General features: G+C 35.2%; 1 protein-coding gene across 3 annotated transcripts in view; it reads left to right on the top strand.

Moving 5' to 3' along the window:
• LOC123869194 (CCR4-NOT transcription complex subunit 6) overlaps nt 1-20,682 on the top strand; it is a 318,277-nt gene that overhangs the window by 202,995 nt on the left and 94,600 nt on the right. For 2 of the 3 annotated variants that reach the window (XM_045911998.1, XM_045911997.1), the window contains exon 5: nt 6,919-6,942. The exons of the other annotated variant lie outside the window; for it this stretch is intronic. In XM_045911998.1, the coding sequence (XP_045767954.1) occupies nt 6,919-6,942 (24 nt within the window). The remainder of the gene's footprint in view (nt 1-6,918; nt 6,943-20,682) is intronic. 3 annotated transcript variants of the gene reach the window in all.

Raw genomic sequence — 20,682 nt, 5'->3', positions numbered from 1 at the left:
CCATATTTCATGGAGCCAACCTGTTAATTAAGCTGTTCATGTTTCAAATTTACACATGTAGCAGACGCCGGCGATCCTTGATTCATATTATCGACCGGTGAAGCTCCGCGGTGAATGCTAACACGGCAGATTAGTCATGCTATGCACTCCTATATTGTCGTTCACACGCAACCCAACTCAGATCTTCGCTCGATATACAAGGGTTTCGAAGCGGCAGGGCTGTGCGAAGCGAATAGCAAAGGCGGTTAACAAGTTAAGCTTATTCACTCAACCATTCTGTGCTGGATTACAGATCAGAGTTTAACACGGTGCATTTGACACGATCGTCACTATGCAATTGTGCATTGTAAGGTCACAGTTCCTGAGGATGCTTCGCTATCAGAGGATCTGTTTCAAATGTTGCATCAAATGTGTTTTGGGGATCCGTGTGGTGTTGCATTGGGTGGTGGTGATGTGTATCTATTGCTTGCGTGGTGGCTGGCTTTTTCTACGTTTTAAGTAGTGGGATAGGGGCGGTGCACGTTACATGCTGCATATTGCATGATACAGATTTGTCTGTTTCAGCGGATTATAGCGAATTGAGTTTTTGGTTCCTTGAGTACAAAGTTTATAATCAGCTCTTCTCTTTATTATGAGTTTAACCAAGTACATAGAACCATTGCGCAACACTAATTTTGCCATAGGTTACTTCGCTCACATGTTTCGGTAAATGTTGTAGATTTTTGATTGAGTGTATAAAAGGGATTCCAAAAATTTTGCTTTTGCCTCCTGATAAGATTAGCAGCATGGACCTATTTAGCACTAAAAACACTGCTTAAAGCGTACCACCACCACAGATAGCTCGCAATCAATATAAATCTTCACATTTCCTTGAATGACTGCCGGGAAACGACGCCGGCGGTTGTCTTGTTATCGCCGCGCGTTTCTATGCCCGCGGCTCTGTAGGTTGCTAGGCTGCTGTCTTGAGTGTTATTACTTCGAATATAATAGACTTGGATTTAATCGAAGAGAACTGTATTGTTATTAATGATATCTTAATACATAGTACAACGCTTCGCTGTGCCTATCTCTATTATACCCGTTTGTTCTGGTGTCAATCAGCTTGAGGAATAAATGTTATGATTGTCTTGACCTTTGTTAACAGTTTATCGAAATAAGGGATGTGATTATTTGGAATTGATAATATCCCTTATCAGGCCACCAGTTATAATAATAGCTTTTAATAATTTCTGTATTGATTTATTACGATTCGCAGGCCTAACTCGTAGAAAAGTTCTTTTTCTGAAAATTATAATTAGAAGTGCATTTTTAAATTGCTTAGTAATTAGTGTCCCGTTGTACTAGTCGCTGTATTTTATGTCTTAACTTAACCTTAATGCTTTAATGAATTTTTCATTAAAGCATTAGGGTTAGGCAGTTACAAAGTATATGCTTAGATGTCAGCCTCAGCCTCATGGTTATGTTAATTAAATGACGATTTAGGTTAAGATATAGTTACAGTACTGTGCCAAGTGCCAAATGCGAAATATCTTCGGAGCTCAAATTAACAAGACAGACACCATCAATCTAGTAAAGCTTATTTTAGAATCTGACAACAATCTACTTACTGGTAGTACGAGACTCTTAAAGTCTACATTAAAATGATTATCTCCGTCGCTAATAGCGTATCTACTTGTACCATTAAATTAATTTACATTCACGTGAATGTCTTCTGAATATTAATTCATCTCTTGTCTTGTCTATTTTAATTTAATTGGATGCTACGTCGCGCGGTGCGATTTGTTGCTCCAGTACCTTCTGTAAATATAACTGCCTAGCCTATTAATGCATTCATAATGTTGTTGGGGCCGTCGAGGGACTGTAGTGCGAGTGGTATCTTTAAGAAGGCGAAGAGTGATAGCTTTAAAAAGATAGCCTCAGATCTACAGCTCCTTCCCAGCAGCAAAAACAGTATTCTGGGTCTAAAGTCTGCGATTTGTTGCTCCAGTACCTTCTGTAAATATAACTGCCTAGCCTATTAATGCATTCATAATGTTGTTGGAGCCGTCGAGGGACTGTAGTGCGAGTGATATCTTTAAGAAGGCGAAGAGTGATAGCTTTCATGCCGTAAAAAGATAGGCTCACTTCTACAGTTCCTTCCCAGCAGCAAAAACAGTATTCTGGGTCTAAAGTCTTAAACTAGAAGCTACTCTTCTATATTATGAATACATAAGAATTCAATGACGAAAAAGCGATTCAATCTCCGTAAAGTGTACCTTCGAACAAACTGCGACGACCTGAAATTTAGAATAATGAAACTTTCGCTTCTGAATAATGGCCGGGTGCTTCTATTAGGTAAATCACTGGCGCAGGATTTCGAGCCAGGAATTTCAGTTAGGTAACCAAATTATTTATGGACCAGGTAAAACTAAAACGGTACCTGGTCTCTATATTTGTTTATTAAAAGATCTACAAAATAAAAAACCGGTCAAGTGCTAGTCAGACTCGAACACGAAGGGTTCCGTACCATCGCACTGGGAATAACACTTTGCTTTTTGTGATGTAACCATAAATTCACGGTTTTCAGGTTATTTTCCTTTTCTTGTGCCATCAGATATTGCTACTTGCCTTTCATGACCTTAGGTCAACGGGAAGTGCAATTACCTTGACAGGTCTCGACAGACACGACAAACAGACCGACAACGAAGTAATCCTATAAGGGTCCATTTTTTCTCTAGAGATACGGAACCCTAAAACGCTGTATGGTAATTCTCTCTACTTATGCATTTTGTCAATTAATTTAACATTTTGATTTACCTGTCAGGAAGGAGCATTAAACTGTCGAGCATATCTCATTTACTAGAAGGAATTGAAACTCAAGGTTTTCCTATAAACACCACTATGTGAAGAAGTATACTTTGTAGAGTATGCCTACAATGTAGCTATCTTAGACGTCACTTCAGACTTCAATAACCCGCTTAGCCTATCATAAATGATGTACTTATATCAATTAATTATTCGCGTGAATGTTACTACATCATGAATATTCAAGCATTCCTTTGTATCATCATGTCTGCTGAATTTATAATTTCATTTGAATGTCACGCAAGTCTCTACGCAAAACTGTATCTTTTAGTGGATGTGAAATGTTGGCTAAAATTGACGCAGTGTATAAAAATTACTTTCAAATGACATAAGAACCAAAAAGTATTGCTTTAGTACACAGAATTCACTAATAAATAAAGCAGGAGAATTCATTCGCTAAATCTAAATCCCATTCTGAGATTCGCACGACAATACATGATACAAATCGATACGAGGATATCTAAAAAACGTTCCAATTTACGATTATGAACAGTTACAAAGACTTGGACAGACATATTATATTCGATGTCCCAATTCCATGTATCCATCGCCCACACCATTAACTCACATGGTATCTATTTGAGCCGATCTAAAAACCTCTGCCAGTCGACTGTCGGTTGAAAAAAGAAAAAGAAAAAGTTCCTTTAATTGCTTGTCAATTAACATAAGCGACGCGCCGAAATTTCTGGATTCCCATGTTTTACGGTTCGCTGCGCACCCCTGTGGAAGATTTTTTGTTGATTCAAAAGAAATATAAATGATCTTTAATGACGGGTCTTTCTTTTGTGTTCCGAAGTATTTTGTTGTTATTTTTTTTTTTTTAAATAAATTGACTTGATATCAGCTGCGTATTTTTCTGTAGTTTCTCCTGTCTTTGTTTCTTGTATTCTGTGGTTTTTTTTTTTTAAATTTTATGTTTATATTACCTTTCGTTACCTAGTATTTATATTACTTTCCTTTCCTTTGACTTTTAGCTGGAAGATTGTTTTAAGTTTTTGACCTATAAAACGTTTTGGAGGGTATAAGAGCACCCTTTGTGCAACTTTCTCTGAATCAAAAATTATATCTGGAGTAAAGCTTGGAAAACTTTCTAAAGAAATCATACAACTGATTTATGTCTGAGCCATTTAATACAGGAAGGAATTTTATGTTCAACACGGCTACATTACAACAATCTATTCACAATAATGTCGCAACATATATTGGGGATAGAAAACCTGTTTCAATCCATTATAAGGAGAAGAGTATTAATTGTAGTTTACGACGACATCTTTGAGATGATTTAAGCTGTCTTCCGGGTTACCTGGCTGCCTTACCAATGATAAATCTTTCGCAAATAGAAATGTAGAAATGTTTTTATGATAGCTGCTAATAATGTTGGCACTTGGTGCCGTATATCAGCCGATGCCAATATCAACGATCTATAGAAATTGGTTATTAATTAAGAAACGAGAAATAAATCTTAAATAGAAATAGAGGTTTTCTATAGCACACTGTCAAACAAAAAGAAAATATGTATGTCTAATAAATATAGATATCCATTTTGTCACAAACAATACAAGTGTAAATTAAAAATTTATAACACCCCCGACGATCCAAAGTATCTGAGTTTTCCCAAACATCATTTTCAATTAATAAATAATTATGTATTTAGGCAACGTCCATCTTGACAGCTTGACATTTGTCTATTGACATAATATTATGAACCTAACGGTTATCTAACCTTCTTTTCTACAAGAAAACTAGAAAAGAGCTGATAACTCTTAAACGGCTGAACCAATTTTTTTAGATTATAGCTAAGAACACTCTCGATCAAGCCACTTTTCAAACAAAAAAAACCAAATTAAAATCGGTTCATTCGTTTAGGCGCTACGATGCCACAGACAGATACACAGATACACAGATACACAGATACACAGACACACAGATACACAGATACACACGTCAAACTTATAACACCCCTCTTTTTGGGTCGGGGGTTAAAAATCAAATAGGACGTTGAAGTGATGTCAAATTGAATAGCATTTATATCTCGACACAACAAACGAACAGAGGAACAAAAAATATGTAACAACTCCCATATGAAGAATCACTTCGAAAGGAGAAACTTTATTTAAAAGCCAGATGAAAATACAATCCCGGCCATTGTCAAGATGTTGGAGATAGATGACTTATTTAATACACGAGAAATGTAAAAAGAGATTGTATGCCTCCATTAAAACGTCACATAGCATGCAAATATGGGAGAGATAAATGGTGAATAGCATTTTTTGCGTGTAGTAGATGCATGATAAAGGTTGCTGCTCGTGCTGCGCACTGACACACCGGCCGACTTGACACTTAAATGCATGTTGTTTTACATACTAAAGCTTGGTGTACGGCTCGCAAATTGGGACGGAAGTGTACCTTGTAGGTGCACATTTCGTATTCTTGGAAAGTCTATTGAAACGAAATTTAGTTTCAGTCCTAGTCTTTAGATTAACCAGCATTTTCAAAATTCAAAATTTATTTTTTCATGTAGAAGACAGGACAACTAGTGTTTGTTATGCTGCATCTGAAACTATCAGTTCGGTAAGCAGATTCTACTTAAAGAAGTCGGCAAGAAAATTAGCAGTTATTCTTTTCAAATTATAAAAAGTTACCAGTATTATCAATGTTATGGGAAACTGAAAGCTCAGCCTGTTGCTTCCACCCAACTTTTTCATTAAGGAATTAATCAATTTTAACAATCTTAGCCGCGACTTAATAAAGCTGTTTTGAAAATTATTAAAATTGTGAAGCATATAGAAAAGCAAATACCTACTCTGCCCCACAAAGGATTTCTGTACTTTATACAAAAGACATAGCAGCGTAACTAATTTATGATAGTTTTGTGTATCCCGATTCTCATCATTGTTGATTAAGATTAATATTTTGTTTCACGACTATAATCGAAAGAAACTCAACTTCCACGTTTAGTTCATCGTCTTAGACTGCATCATCACTTATAATAATAATGAGGCCAGATCGTGGTCTAGTCATAAATTATTATAGATGGAGAGTCAGTAGTCACCCATTGATAGGTTTATAATCACAATATGAAAACGGTAGTAAGTATGTTAGAGTGAATAGAGATATTTAATCTCGTGTAACCATTTATAATAAACTGCTTGCAGTGATTTATCGGATCACAGCAATAATTCATACCACACAAACATTCGATCACTTAATTGCTAAGTATAGATAGATCGATTAAACGATGACTGAGTATTGTTACTGAGTCAGATCGTAACTCTTAGTAGTCGGCAGTCATCGACATGCTAATATCGGTAATTGTTGACTAGACGTGATACAAATTAGAAGCTTTGGCTAGAAAATCGACCGGAGCTGGTAATTCTAATAGAACGTAATTGATTGAAGAAGGCGTTACTTCATAGAATTCTATGACAAACAAGGAACAATAAGTTTGCTTTGCTATAATTGATGGTATGATGCTATAACATGCATGTTTTATACTCGTCATCGCATAATAAGCGGCAGGACGAAAATGATACATGTACAACGGAAAGGCTTAAGATTAGTGATGCGTATTGAAACGGAAAAAGCGAAGTGCTTTCATTCGATTTGGTGGAATGCCAAAATTTCTGCACAGTGCATATTTTAGTTTCACGTTAAATTGAAAGAGAAATAAGATCTTTTCCTTCCAGAACTCATACTCCAAAATGTATAGTGATCTTTCGAATATGGTGTTGATGATATCCTGATGCAAGTCAAGCCACAAGTCGGTTGCCTGGTGAATGTTTTTGCTATTACACTGCTTTACCCAGAGATGTATAATACTCGCCCTATCATTGATGACATCGTGAAAAGCTTAGTTTCTCAAAGTTGTGTCAAAAAAGGGGATTTTAATCATAAAGCCCCCTGATATTTATTTTTCAGTATTTTCTTTATATTTATATGTATTTATATGTCAATATTGGTGTGCCATGGCTTAAACTAAACCCTTTTCACATTCAGCAGAGGCTTGTAATCAATAGTGGGCTAGAGAAGATAATGATGATGATAAAAAGCTTAATGTATTTTATTCTGTTACAGGTACGGCATACATTTCGCCGAATGGTAAGATAAACATTAATTTTTGGTAGTTTCGTGCTCATAGATTATATTATTAAGAGGGTTGTAATTTAATTCGGAAATATCGTCTTACTTAAAATTATTATGAACTCATGATTCAAAATACCACTGTGTTTCTTCCAAACTGACAAAGAGGTAATGGAGTCGAAAGTTATTAATAAAGTCAGTAATGATGTCGCTAATGATTGTGTTATGAGCTACTATGATCACTTATGCTACCTATACTGATAGTATGAATCTACAAAAGTCACTTAAAGAAATAATTTGAACCGATCGTAGCCAACAAAATCACATAACCGGTTTCCTAATTTGCACGCACGTGCTATAAAATACTATTTTTACTTTTTTGACGCACTTTTTACTTTTTTTGTGCAGTCGCACAGCGGAGCGAATAACAACTCGAGTCGCAACACTACGCTAAATGTTCGGTTGTTGTTATTTTGCAGAACAATAGCCAGTTATTAATCTACAACGCAAACAGAGGGGTGTCATAAAGACCGCTTTGTTTGACTGTGCCTCCGTAACGCTTTAAGGAATGGACCTATTTCAATGCGCTTTTTTGTATTCAAATGCCTCTTTAATCGTGATGATTGAAGAGGCATTAAATATCTAAGATTGATGGAAAATTGTTGCACCATTTGAGGATTTATGTTAATCATAAAGTACTCAATGAATTTCTTAGCCGACCGTGTCAACATAAGGTCTGATCGATATCGTTGATATTATTTAAATCGGGTCTAATGTCATTTTCAAAGAAGCAGCCACCTCGCGGCGACTCTTGAATCCTAATACCATGATTCAAAAAGTTACGTAACTAACTTAGTTACAACTAACAAGAGCCTGAGGCGTCGTTCACGCACGCAATTTACATTTGCTAATGAAACCGCATCTGAATTTGATTTACATCTTAAGATGGGAAAAATTCAATTTATTTATTGCTTTTGCACGTTACATCATATTATTGTTACCTACGTAGGAACTCTTGGTAAAGGTACAGCACCATAATGGAACTCCGTTTTGGCTAGTAACGCCATTCGGAATGCATATGAGATTTGATACTTCATACAAGAATTTCTTGTGCCAATTCTCACTTAGCCAGCGAGGTAGATTATGGTCTAAACCCTTCTCATTTCGAGAGGAGATCCTGCGATTCTCACCCCGTGCTCAGCAATGGACCGGGCGGCGGCGCGGTGGTGGCTTGGCGATGATGATGATAAGAAATTCCAAGTATAACGTTACAAGTTTTAATTACGATCTGTTAAAGTCTAATCTTCCAAATATTATTTTGGTGTATCTACTTACAGCTTTATTCTTGAAGTCCTACATTTACGCTGACCCAAGTTGTATTCGGAGCATCGCATCGTTAAAATTGTCGATTAACTGTAAATGCTACATCTAAGAATAAGTATTGTTCATTTGCATAAACTAATTTGTGTTACTTAGCTATTATCGGCTTAACAATTAAACTAAAAATCAACGACAGCGTGACGAATTGAAAAGGATTTAAATGAGGTAAAAAGGTCATCGAAAACAATAGTTTTTGCTATGACTCGATTGTAATAGAAAATCTCAATTTCCCAACAGTCGCGGCCGACAGCAACGCTTTCTAACTCCTGTCTCGAAACCCCCGATTACGCTGAAGACTGCTTTCTAACAAAATTGCCATTACAATTGCAAATCTTACAATTAAAGTTTTTATGAATAAAATTCCGTTATCCGAAACATTGCAAATTCAAGCCTCATCCGTCAGTTTTTTAGTAGGTACTTATTTCGAAGAGAAAGGAAAAATCAGGCATTTTTAAAAATCACATATCGGCTAGTAAAAAATCACAATTATTTATTTTTCTACAAATAAATGTACTACTTAGCGCTTGCTTGTAATACTTACTTACTTATAAAAGGTGCCTATTGACTCGTTATTCGACGATTCCTATATGTATAAGTTATTAGTCATAATATATCAATTCACCGAAACAAATTCAAAATTGTCTCTTTCTTTTGACTCGAACCCTGAGACGTACATGGATATATTTGTGTACTCTGGGATCCATTTGAATTTCATGAATCTCTGCCCTCCGATCACCTATCTGTTCCGTACCAAAGTTATCTCAACTCGTTTCTTTTTTTTAATACAATCTACTTGCCTCTATCGTATCTTTATGTTAATGTTTGTGATCGTTTCCAAACGCTCGTATTTGCCGAAAATAAACTGGAAATCGAATATAAGTCAAGGGCACAACGGGTATTAGCGAACCCGTCTGCATGTTTACTAGCGTTTGCTTGCTGTTTCGCTCGCGTGGTGTTTGTTTGCCTCATGTTACGCACAACGAAGACTCACGATTGTTTAAACCTGAATCTACATCTAATGATAACACAATATTATTTTATTGGTTAGATTTTTGTTTTTTTCTAATATTTTCTGTTATAGGACTATGTTTATAATAATATTCAATGCTGTTAGAGGATGTATTAAGCAATCATTGCGTATGATATGCAAACATTTGATTTTGAATTTTGTTTTATAATATTAATCTAAGGCCTTGTCTAAATACAAGGTGCACGCATATTATTCAAATACATATACTTAAACTGTTATAAAATTTTAAGCATATCAAACACAAAGTAACTGGAATTTTCTATTGACGTAAGTAATTATCCACGCATATCAAAGCAAAGAGTGTGCGTACCTACATCGTTTTTCTCCGTAACTCACTCGTCTTTACCCTTTGTCCTTGACGCTTCACGTTTCGTTGACAGGATTACAAAAAAGATTAAATTAAGCAAACATTAAACTTTCTCTTTGTGGAACTTGTTGGTGGTGAAAGTCAGTCCTTGAGGGCCCTGTTTAAATTTCGTTGTGGTCTGCGGTATACCACTGCTATGCACTTGATATACGTAGTTACTTTCGGTAATCCATCCGTTTTATCCTTTCTTATTGCGAAATCTTTCAAGTGTAAAACAAAAGCTTGCCAAATTTTCTCTTCTGGGAACAGCGGGAAAAGAATTGTTGAAAATGGAGTCCTGGGATCGTTTTATTTTTATTTAACAACTAACGACCGCCCGCTTCTTCGCTCGGTGAAATAAATCCTCTTTATCCTTTATCCCGTGGGAATGTCGATAAATCCGGCTTAATTCATTGTCTACATTATAAAAGGGAAGGGAAAATCTGTGCAAAATTTCAGCTTTCTAGATCCAAGGGTTTGGGCTGGGTGTCGACGAGTCGACAATACTATTCTTCAATATATTTGGAGTGACTTATTTTTTTTACATCATTTCCTTATCTTCTCTTGATATCTGTTTTTGTTACAAGATAGACTATTCCAACCGATAAGGTCTAAAGTTATTATTTAACGAATTTTCTATGCTCCAATTACTTAGATTTTAAGTATCAAATGAACTGTATCTGAATAACATTTTCATTCCTTTGTATAGTTTTCCATCTAGTTGATAGGCCTTAAATATAAGCCTACGAAACTTTCTCTAACAGGGAACTTGTAAGAGGTGAAAGTCTGTCCTTGAGACCCTGTGTAAACTCCGAACGGCTTGCGGCAAATAATCTAATTTGATCTGATTCTAAATCGAATTACGAGTACTTTCGCTTTCAATGTTCAATGAATGTTAACTTCGTAAACAAAGTTAATGAACAAAGTATAAGTACTCAAATGATTTCCCACAAAACGGCTTAAATAAGTCAATTGAATAAGTATAAATATAAAAAATAATTATCATCCAAAAAGCTTGAAAGGTCTGCCACCGACTCATAGAAGATTTATAGTCATCACAATAACAATAAGCTAATTTTTATATCTCAGTATGTGGCCGGAAATTCGTGCCGTGAAGAGCATCTATGTCACGTCACTTGTGGCTAATCCTCTATCCGAGATATTTAATAAATTAGCTATGTTTAATAGATTAGTTATGCCTGTCACGTTTAATATTTTATACTAAAATAGGCACGTTTATGCGGCAGACCTTAATAAATTATTCAGAGTCCAGAGATTCTTTTTAATAAGTACTTAATAACTTGCACTTGACCGCCATGAACGCAGTGTTAGTGATGATGGATTACAGATTAGGTCGCATATTTCAAGATCTTTTTTCACTCTTCAACTCCCAAATCGAAGACCGTGCGGTACAAGCTTTAAACAGAACTGAAGAACATAGTACTTAGTGATTAAGTTCATATCTAAGCCTTAAAAAATGTAGACAAATGTAGACAAACAATGCATCATGCATTTTACTACGTTCAATTAATATGACCAAAGATAACTCACTCGTTTATTTTAATCTTCAGTTCACACTTCCCAATTGTCTGCCTTGTTATTGTTTAGTGTCTATTATCTACACGATTGCCTATTAATATTAATATTATTCCAAATGGCGAGCATAATGTATTTAAATGTAGGATTACATGTTTACCAATAAGGGATGTCATTGTCCTCTGTAAGGCGTATGGATTTTCATATTTTGATGCCGCATATATTTTCTGCATACTAGTAAATTTCCGTGACTTTGTTTTTACATTGCCAAATAATTTTTGATATAGTTATATAGTGGGAAATATAGAGGACCTAGCACATCACCTTGAAACATACCAGCAAAAAGAAGCATCAAATTAAATCAAGCAATGATCATAGACCTCGTCTTCCTATTCGGCTTCAATAAAAAATCTAACTTTTAGAAGTTACATGTTTTAGCAATGCGTTTTCAGCAATTAAGAATCTCTTTCTTCTTCAAATATCGTAAAGAAACCTGCAAGCCTTAGAGTTCACCATAACTAAGAGTCAAGCAAAGGTGTAACCAAAGATTAAACTTATGGTTGAGATGATGATTTAAAGCTACCTTTACCAGTGGCGTTAATTAATAGTGTAAAATCACAGTTGGTGCTAGCAATTCAGTCCAATAGGTGCACTGAAGTTAGCCGAATCAAATGCTTTTCTAAAATCCGCGTAAGCGTAAAAAAATAAGCTGTTTGCCTTCTTATAGCATGGATATGTCGGAATAATAAGTGAATCATGTTCCAGAAGCATTTAACCTTTATTCAGGACTTGACTGTTGCCTAATTCATGTAAGCGCGTTAGAAAATCAAATTGATGTTAATATTTAAACATTATATTTATCATGCATCTCGCTGACAAACAGGCTCTCTTCTCGTTTTTGCTTATATTAACATGAAATAAATCTAGCTTCATAAACAAACATTTATTGGTAAATATTTAACACCTTGATGCTGAAAATAGACCAGAATAAATAACCTCTAAGCTTATGTTCGCTCACGAAGACAAGATTTGTTACCCATTGACGAATCTCAATTTTTTCAGTTAATGTCAGAATAATGAATGAACATTAAGAACCTGTCTTTTAGTGGTTTTAAACATATCTTATCTTATTATTCATGACTCCATTACAAAGCCACATTTTGAAGTCTCGTAACTTTTTACTAATTAGCTTTGAGTCGAACTGTGTATGGTAGGTAACGATTATTATCTAAAGAAAAAGTGACTAACTGACTGATATATCAATGCACAGCTCAAACTAAAATTTGGTATGCAGATAGTTATTATTACATAGACGTCCGCTGAGAAAGGATTTTTGAAAATTCAATCCCTAAGGCGGTAAAATCCCTATTTTACCGCCTTGAATTTTGTATAGTCCACGCAGACGAAGTCGCAGCCATGAGCTAGTTTTCCACATAAAGAAATTAAGGAATCATATTTCTGAAGTATCCGGTTTGATCATACCTTTCACTGACCATTTGTCATTTGCCCATTGTCCTTTCACAAACAAATTAATATAGAAGGCTTATGAGTATTTTAGGTAAATAACGGCACTTTATATACGTGATATTAGCGGAGCACAACTCTAATGTGACAATTATTGCGTTACGCACCTCTTAAACACGGTTAAACACTGACATACATAACAATAATCCATTAATATATTTCCTTGATGACCGGACCGACTGAATTGCTAATTAATTGAAGTGCTGTTATATCAATTTCGCCCATTAAACTAGATTAGAAAGACAGCCTTAATTTTTGGCACAAATTTAGTTTTAAACGAAATATTAAATTCACTGTACATTTTGTATTTTCTGCCAAGCATTACCATTTGTCGATAGAAATATTATTCGGGTTGAAGGAATGTTATTTAATAGACGAATTCAATTTCGGCTTTACCATAGTCAAGCGATGCTCGCGACTTCGTCTGAGTGGATTTAGATTTTTAAGAATACCGTGGGAACTCTTTGATTTTCCGACGTAAAAAGAAGCCTATGCCACTGTACAAGATTTCAACTATATCCATTTAAAAAATCAGGTCAATCCGTTGCTCGATTGTGGCGTGATTGAAGGACAAACCAAGAAACAAATACACCATTTATGACATTTGCAGTGATCCCTTTGGTCTTTACGTCGTCTGCGGGGTGTCCAAGTTGCTGGTTTATCCTGGTTGCAGGGAGTTTCTGCATTATTGTACATATGCATCGCCGGGTTATATCGATTAAGAAGGCGTTCATAGAGGAGCAAGGTTCTGTGCGGGGCGAACCATTTATTAACCCCCGACCCAAAAAGACGAGTGTTATAAGTTTGACGTGTATATCTGTGTATCTGTCTGTGGCATCGTAGCTCCTAAAGTAATGAACCGATTTTAATTTAGTTTTTTTTGTTTGAAAGGTGGCTTGATCGAGAGTGTTCTTAGCTATAATCCAAGAAAATCGGTTCTGCCGTTTGAAAGTTGATCAGCTCTTTTCTAGTTACTGTAACCTTCACTTGTCGGGGGTGTTATAAATTTTAAATTTACACTTGTTTTAAAAAAAAGACCTTTACAACTTTGTCTATAGCTGCACAGAAGGTTGTTTTTACAGTGTTAAATAACAACTCATATTAAACGTGAATACTTTACAAATCTTCTATCAAATAGGTCACGTATCTAAGCAAAGTAGCTATAAAATATGACGTACCAATTTCACCGGGCCGCAAACACTCCTGACACGGAGTATTTAGAGAGACATGACTCGTACCTGAGGGTAAATGACCACCTGACCCATATCCCTCCCGACTTTCACCGGCGGCCGTTCACCCGGGAACCAACATACCCCGTTCCAATTTTGAACTTTAGGGTTAGTATGAGATTTTACATTTCACGAACGTTGATAGAATTCGAATGTCGAAACACAATTCCGTCAATTGCGAAAAAGCTGCTCCATTCATTACTACAAACTCAATTGTGGTGATTGGCTGACTTTATGGTTTTTTTGGTGAAATAATGCATTTTAGCAAATAAGGAGAAAGCATGAGCCAATCAGAGCTGATTGCGATCGTCGTGTAGCTGTCAAGCTATAACGGTGGGATCTTTGATTGAATGTACCTACCTAAAGCTACTTAATTTAAAGTCATGCATTGTGTACCAGTGTTATGTTGCTCGAATTCTATCAACGTTGACGAGATGATAAATCCCATACTAACTCTACTGAAGGCCCAGCTTCCCATTAATACTTCGTGTCCCATTAATGCGTCACGATCCATTAATTGGAACGCGTTCCAATTACGACCTCGTTTACTGCTCTTACGCAATTAAATGTGAAGGCAAGCTTTTTTAATGGGATGTTTGGGGTGAACGTACGCTTAACACGGTAACCGAGAAGGCGTGCTTAACTTTGTTATTAATGTTGTTTTTTTAATTGGGCCCAGCGATTAGACGTATCGTATCATTCCAGTGTTAGGCAATGAGCGGGCGTTCCTGTTTTGTTGCCTTTATTGTATGCCGACTCCATGCATAAGGTTTCCTAATCAAAACTCATCAAAATATTTTCTTTATGATGGTTTATTTTCTCATGCAATAAAATTAATGTTTGTTAGTATCATATGACAGTTATCCTCATCATCTCAACTATAGCCGACTGCTGGACACTGCTCTGCTCAGAATAAAAAGGATTGACGCTATAGTAGGTACAGCAGGCTGGCCAAGTGCGCATTGGCAAACTTATACATTTGAGTTCATTCTGGAGAACTCTCAGGTATGCATGTTTTCCTACACCATTAAAGTAAGTGATTTTCTTTAAATACACATAAATCCAAAAGTTATAGGTGCATGCCCGGAATCGAATCCCGAACCCTTTGAATACGAGGCTGAAGTCTTAACCACTAGGACATCGCCGCTTAACCTCAGTGTGGATCAAACAGATTAATTACTTGTTTGTATTGGAATTATTGACTGTTAAGTGTTCAGTTTATCGTTTAACCTCTGTTTTAGGTACTTAGTGAGATAAATGTCTCACTAATTGCGTGCAAACAAGATAACAAAGCTTGTTGGTATAAAAATAAAGGTTCAAGCTTTGATAAGAAATTATCATTAACCGATTCCAATTTATCGGTCTATCCCGCTTTTAACGGCACATTAATTTTATTATTAAGATGTTAAAATTTTATAGCTCCTTTGAACGATAAAGTAAGTAAGAAAGAAGAAATAAATAAAATCATCTCAGTGTGTATGTGTGTTTGTCTGCTAGCTTTTCATGGCTCTAGTTTAACCAATTTTTATAAAAAATGGACATAGACTACGCGGAACATCAAAAAGTTCACACGGGATTTTTTATAAAACATGATTCCACTCCAGTGAAGGCGTGGATATCCTGGAAAATCAAAGAATTCGCACGGGATTTAAAAAAAAACCCTAAATCCAAGCGGACAAAGTTGCGGGCATCATCTAGTTGATTATAAAAATTCAATTTACATGATCAGCAATAATCGAGCATCGATTAACGCCTACAAGTCGCCGCAGCGAAGTCGCGGACTGAGTTCGTTCGTCTCACTTTCACACTTTCACTGGGGCATCGGCCGGCGCCCGCGCATCGTCACAATGCGCCCGATGTTGCAAAACTGATTACCCAACACATACGTCACACTGCCGATTTGAATTGTATTAGAAACTAGCATTAACCGAGGACTCTCCGTCACTTACTCCATACAAACGTAGTTTCATTCTCATTTGAATATCTTAGAAACTAAATCTGTGTTTGTGGCTTGCCAGATTTCTGTAAAAATGTTTAGTTTTACAGAAGGTAAAAAAGAAAAAGTCTCGGTTATGTTAATCCTTGAGCTCGAGTAACTTAAAAAAATTAACGGAATGCTGGAAATGTCCAAAATTTCGTCAAGATCGCCTTTTGAACTATAAAAAGTTAACAGACACACAACAGAAAACACACTTTCATTGGTTGTATAATGAATCAGTATATAAGTAGGTATACGTTATATAGAAGGTACCTTTAAAACATCACCAATTCGAAAAGTAAAGATTTCAAAAAAAATCGGATCAAAAACTGTCTAAATTGACAAAGGCTTTTCTGCTCGTTCTGTGTGAAAAAGTGATTTTTCAGAAACTGGAAATTACTTCATTTGTTCTTTGCTGTTAAATCATCAAATGATACTAAACTGTATCAAATACGAAAATTGAATGAATCAACTTAATTTTGCTAGATCTATTTTGAAAAGAGTAAGTAACGCATCTTGACATAGTTACAAAATAAAGATTAGTTTTTGTAAAAACCAACAATGCTAACAAAGGCCGATGCAATAACCAGAAATAATCACTACCCATCTAATAAATAAAGCTGAAACGACACAAATTGTAGCAGTAATCGAGATAAAAAGTGAAAATAACAATAACTTCTACATCGAAACCAGAATCCCGTTGAGAATTTAATAGTGTTGTAAAATAAATATTGAAGCTGAATTAAAACAAGCATCGATTAAAGAATTGTACCGAAAAATAGAAAGTATGCAATTGTAACAGTTCACAATGACCTGCAATTTTTTTTGTATAAAGGCATTGAATTTTTTTTTTTTAAAGTCTTTCATATTTTCCCAATTATAATTGAAAATAAAACTTATCTTATAATACATCGAATATATTTATCACGAAAGTATTTATTTTCGATAATTTGTAATAATGAGAAAAGTTCCCATTACATTGGCCTGTTAAGAATTTTTAACTTCTTTTATTTTAACACCTCATTAAAGCAATTATGGAAAACGGTAAAATCATTTCTAGCACCAATATTTTTAACGATCAGTAATTTCTCCGTATACAATCTTTTGAAGTTCTTGTATGTATAAATCAAGTATAAATCAACAAATCTCTCAATTTATAAGAGCAAGCAGACCTTTGCGAATCAAAACAAACAATACATTAGAAGCAGCATCCATCTTTTCTATAAGTAGATACTAATAGTTTAATGAGGGAAACGTTTGTCAGTTTGTATGTTCCTAGGAAAGTAAACTCCGTAGCTAATGATATGACTCTCCTTCTTTGAATATTAAAATTCTTTGATTGATAGATGGCTACATTTTTTCCTGAGTGCTATGGGCTATAATTTACATCACGCAGACGAAGACACGAGTAAAGGCTAATCATAAATATACATAGTCAATCCTCACTAACTCTACAAACGATAATCTCCATACAAAAAAATTTACGCGAGGTTTTTGGACCCTTCCACAAACTTTCATATAACCCAGCCCGTCTATACTGCAATTTTTATTCGTCTGATGGAATTAAACACTCTACTTAACTCTCTGTACCATAAAATCGAATTAAGCCGAAGCCGACGTCTGAATCACATTACCTTGTTTAGTTCGAAGGCTAACAGTATCTGTTCGTTCGCCTTACCGCATCTTGCGGTCGGCGGTTATCTCAAGGTCCACGTGTCCCTTCGATTCAGTCTGGTTCGCCTCCAAACTGACTTCACTTAGTACCTACAATAAAATGACTGCTATGAGGAAGGGTAACGAGGTGAACTTCCTGCAAACTAAATACTTTTTGTCTCACTACTCCTTGTTCTGTCGCAGCGCATATACTTGCCACGACGGTGTGAATAACCTATATTATACACGTCGCCGTATTATTATTTAAAAATGTATATGTAAATGAGTGAAATGAACTTTGAAAAGTTTTAAAAAGGGAAAATTACTTTACTAAATAAAATATAGTATCTTATCTAGTAAAGTAAGAAGTAAAACTCATCAAAGATCTAAAACTAAAGAGACTCATCTGTTTCAACCTCACCATACAAATTCGTTCGTTTTGAAATTCGTAGCCATGCAAATAAAACAAAGTTTGGTCACGACAAAGACAAATTAATTTTAACAGAATCGCGTTATGTTCAACTTTTAGCAGCGCGACATGTCTCTTGTGTGGCCTTGGCTTTTAATCTCGTGACAAAAAAAATATATCTCGTGCTACAATTTAAAACTGGTTGCACTACTTTTATGAATAGGTATGCGCATAATTTTTTTTTATGCACATAAAAATGCAGCCAGGTAGATGATTCATTGACGCAGATATCAAGCCACTTTGGCTACAACGGAAAATTAGGTTAACTTCCTGGTTTATTTTAAAATTTATATTTCCTACATTTTGTACCGTAAGTCAGCTGTTTCAAATTATTGTATAAATAAATAGAGATTACTGACTTCTTATCAATACGGTATAATCTCCTAGTCGAACTACGTGGTTTTAAGTTTTAAAAATCCCGTGGGAATTCTATGCATTTCCGGTATAAAAGTAGCTTATCTTTGACTATATTCATGCAAAAAATCACGTCGATCCTTGGCAGCGTGATTAAAGAACAAACTAACAAACAAACATTTTCCCATTTATAATATGAATAGTGACTAGACGTTATAATTAAATTACCTAGGTATACCTACGGTAATTTCTGTTTCTCCATCTAGATAATTTAATTCAAAATATTACCTTCTAATTGGCAAAACATTTAGGTAGAGACATTTTTGTTATCTAGTGTTGACTTTACTTTCAACAACACAAGAACCCTTTTTTTTTGAAGTAGAAGGATTTTCTTTGAAGAAGGAGGTGCCATTATTCAATCAATCTGTTTTGGTTTTATTTCCTTCGAACCTGATTACCGCGCGATATTTCTCACTTGTTAAGATCTGATGATGAAGTGATATCCTGATTAGAGTAAAGTTATATTATATCGATTTTCTCGACCCATTTTCAGTGAACCGTATTAGAAAGCGCAGAAATTGTGTAACCAATGATTGCGGTTTGCGTTGCAATTCACTTTCGTCGCACTTAATCGAAAAGCATACTTTAAATGTTATATTTTCAACTTAATTGCACTTTTGTAGGGGAGACCGGGGATGGTTGACTATAGGGGTAGGTAGACTAACCGCCAAAAACTCGCAAACGATATGAATATTACGTCATCCCAGCGAAGTCGCGCATCACTCTCCGCCCCCCGCTCAGTCGTCCTGAGCGTCGCGTCACAGGCACACGCCGTTTTCGAGCAATGACACGTGATTTGTTTTCATATCATGTAAGTAATATTTTCACATTGCATATTTTTTGATCTGATACCTACAAATTTTATGTTAACCATTTATCTATTAGTCAGAGTGTTTCATGAGTCCATATTAATCATATTTCATGTATTATTTCTTAAGTTGATGTCAGTGTTTAGGTTATGCATGCCATCGAAACTTAAAATGGCGTTTGGGGTTGGTAGACTAATTTATTTCGGGGCTGGTTGAATAGTTAGTCAACCAACCCCAGTAAAATTTTGAGTTTAAAATATCTCCGAGATGAACCTTTTATTCAATTCTTATAAGTATATTCATTGTTTTGATACAGTACAAAGAGGACCTATAAAAGAAGAACTGAACGAGCTGATACAAGATCTTTGAGTACTGAATGTAAGTCACCTTCTCTTTTTGCCGAAACATTACATTCTGTATATGAAGCGGAAGTAAGAGAAAATCTCAAAACCCCAGAAAACGTACATCCTCGAGAAGTAAATGTGCCTCCACCTTTATACAATGTAAACCTGGCGACACTTGAAGAGATAAGACCCTTTCCCAAAGCGGCGCCACTTATAAATAATAGAACAAATATTAGAAAGCGTAAAAGTACTATATAATATACAGACACTCCTGAAAAACAAAATCTTATAGATATGAAAACAAAAGAGAAACTTATAAAAAGAAAAAAAAAAACAGATACACAAAACAGAATAGAAAAAGGAAAAGGAATGAACAAAGGTAAGGGCAAAGGAAAAGGAAAGGGTAAAGGAAAAAGGACGGATAAAGTAAATGAAAATGACGATGCTGTGGAGTCAGATGATGAGAGCACGATTTGTTTAGAGTGCACTGAATCCTACGCTGATAGTGTTCCTGGCGAACAATGGATTCAGTACATAACTTGTAAGTTATGGGCTCATGCCAAATGTGTAAGAGGTAATTTAATGTTTTTCGAATGCGAACATTGCATTTCTGATAATGAAGACTGATAACTTGACTGTTATTTTATATTTTTAAGTATACAAATATTAATATGTGTTTTAAAATGAGACTGAAGAAGAGTTTAGTTTAAAAAATTTAAATACAAAAAACAAGTGCTTAGAAATTTAAGTATGTAGAGCAATAAAAAAGTAAGAGTTGATAGTTTTTTTAAAGACTTATAAAAGATGTCTGTACCTGATTGAAATTGCTTTTGAATAAAGAGCTCAAATTGAAAAAAAAAAAAATGTTTTATTACTTGAATCTTCTCATAATTTGTCGCTTATTGATACGTAGGTCTACTTACCCCGGGCATATAGTCAATCTACCCCGGATCCGGGGTAAATTGACTAAGAGTTGGTGTTCTGTAAAATGCATTAAAACATGATCATTATATTGAATAATGAACTAGGTTTTAATTTTTTTTATT

Source organism: Maniola jurtina, chromosome 10 (genome assembly GCF_905333055.1).
Source record: "Maniola jurtina chromosome 10, ilManJurt1.1, whole genome shotgun sequence".
NCBI classification, from domain to species: Eukaryota; Metazoa; Arthropoda; class Insecta; order Lepidoptera; family Nymphalidae; genus Maniola; species Maniola jurtina.
Note: the sequence above shows the minus strand (reverse complement) of the source record. Positions and strands in the feature narration are given on the sequence as shown.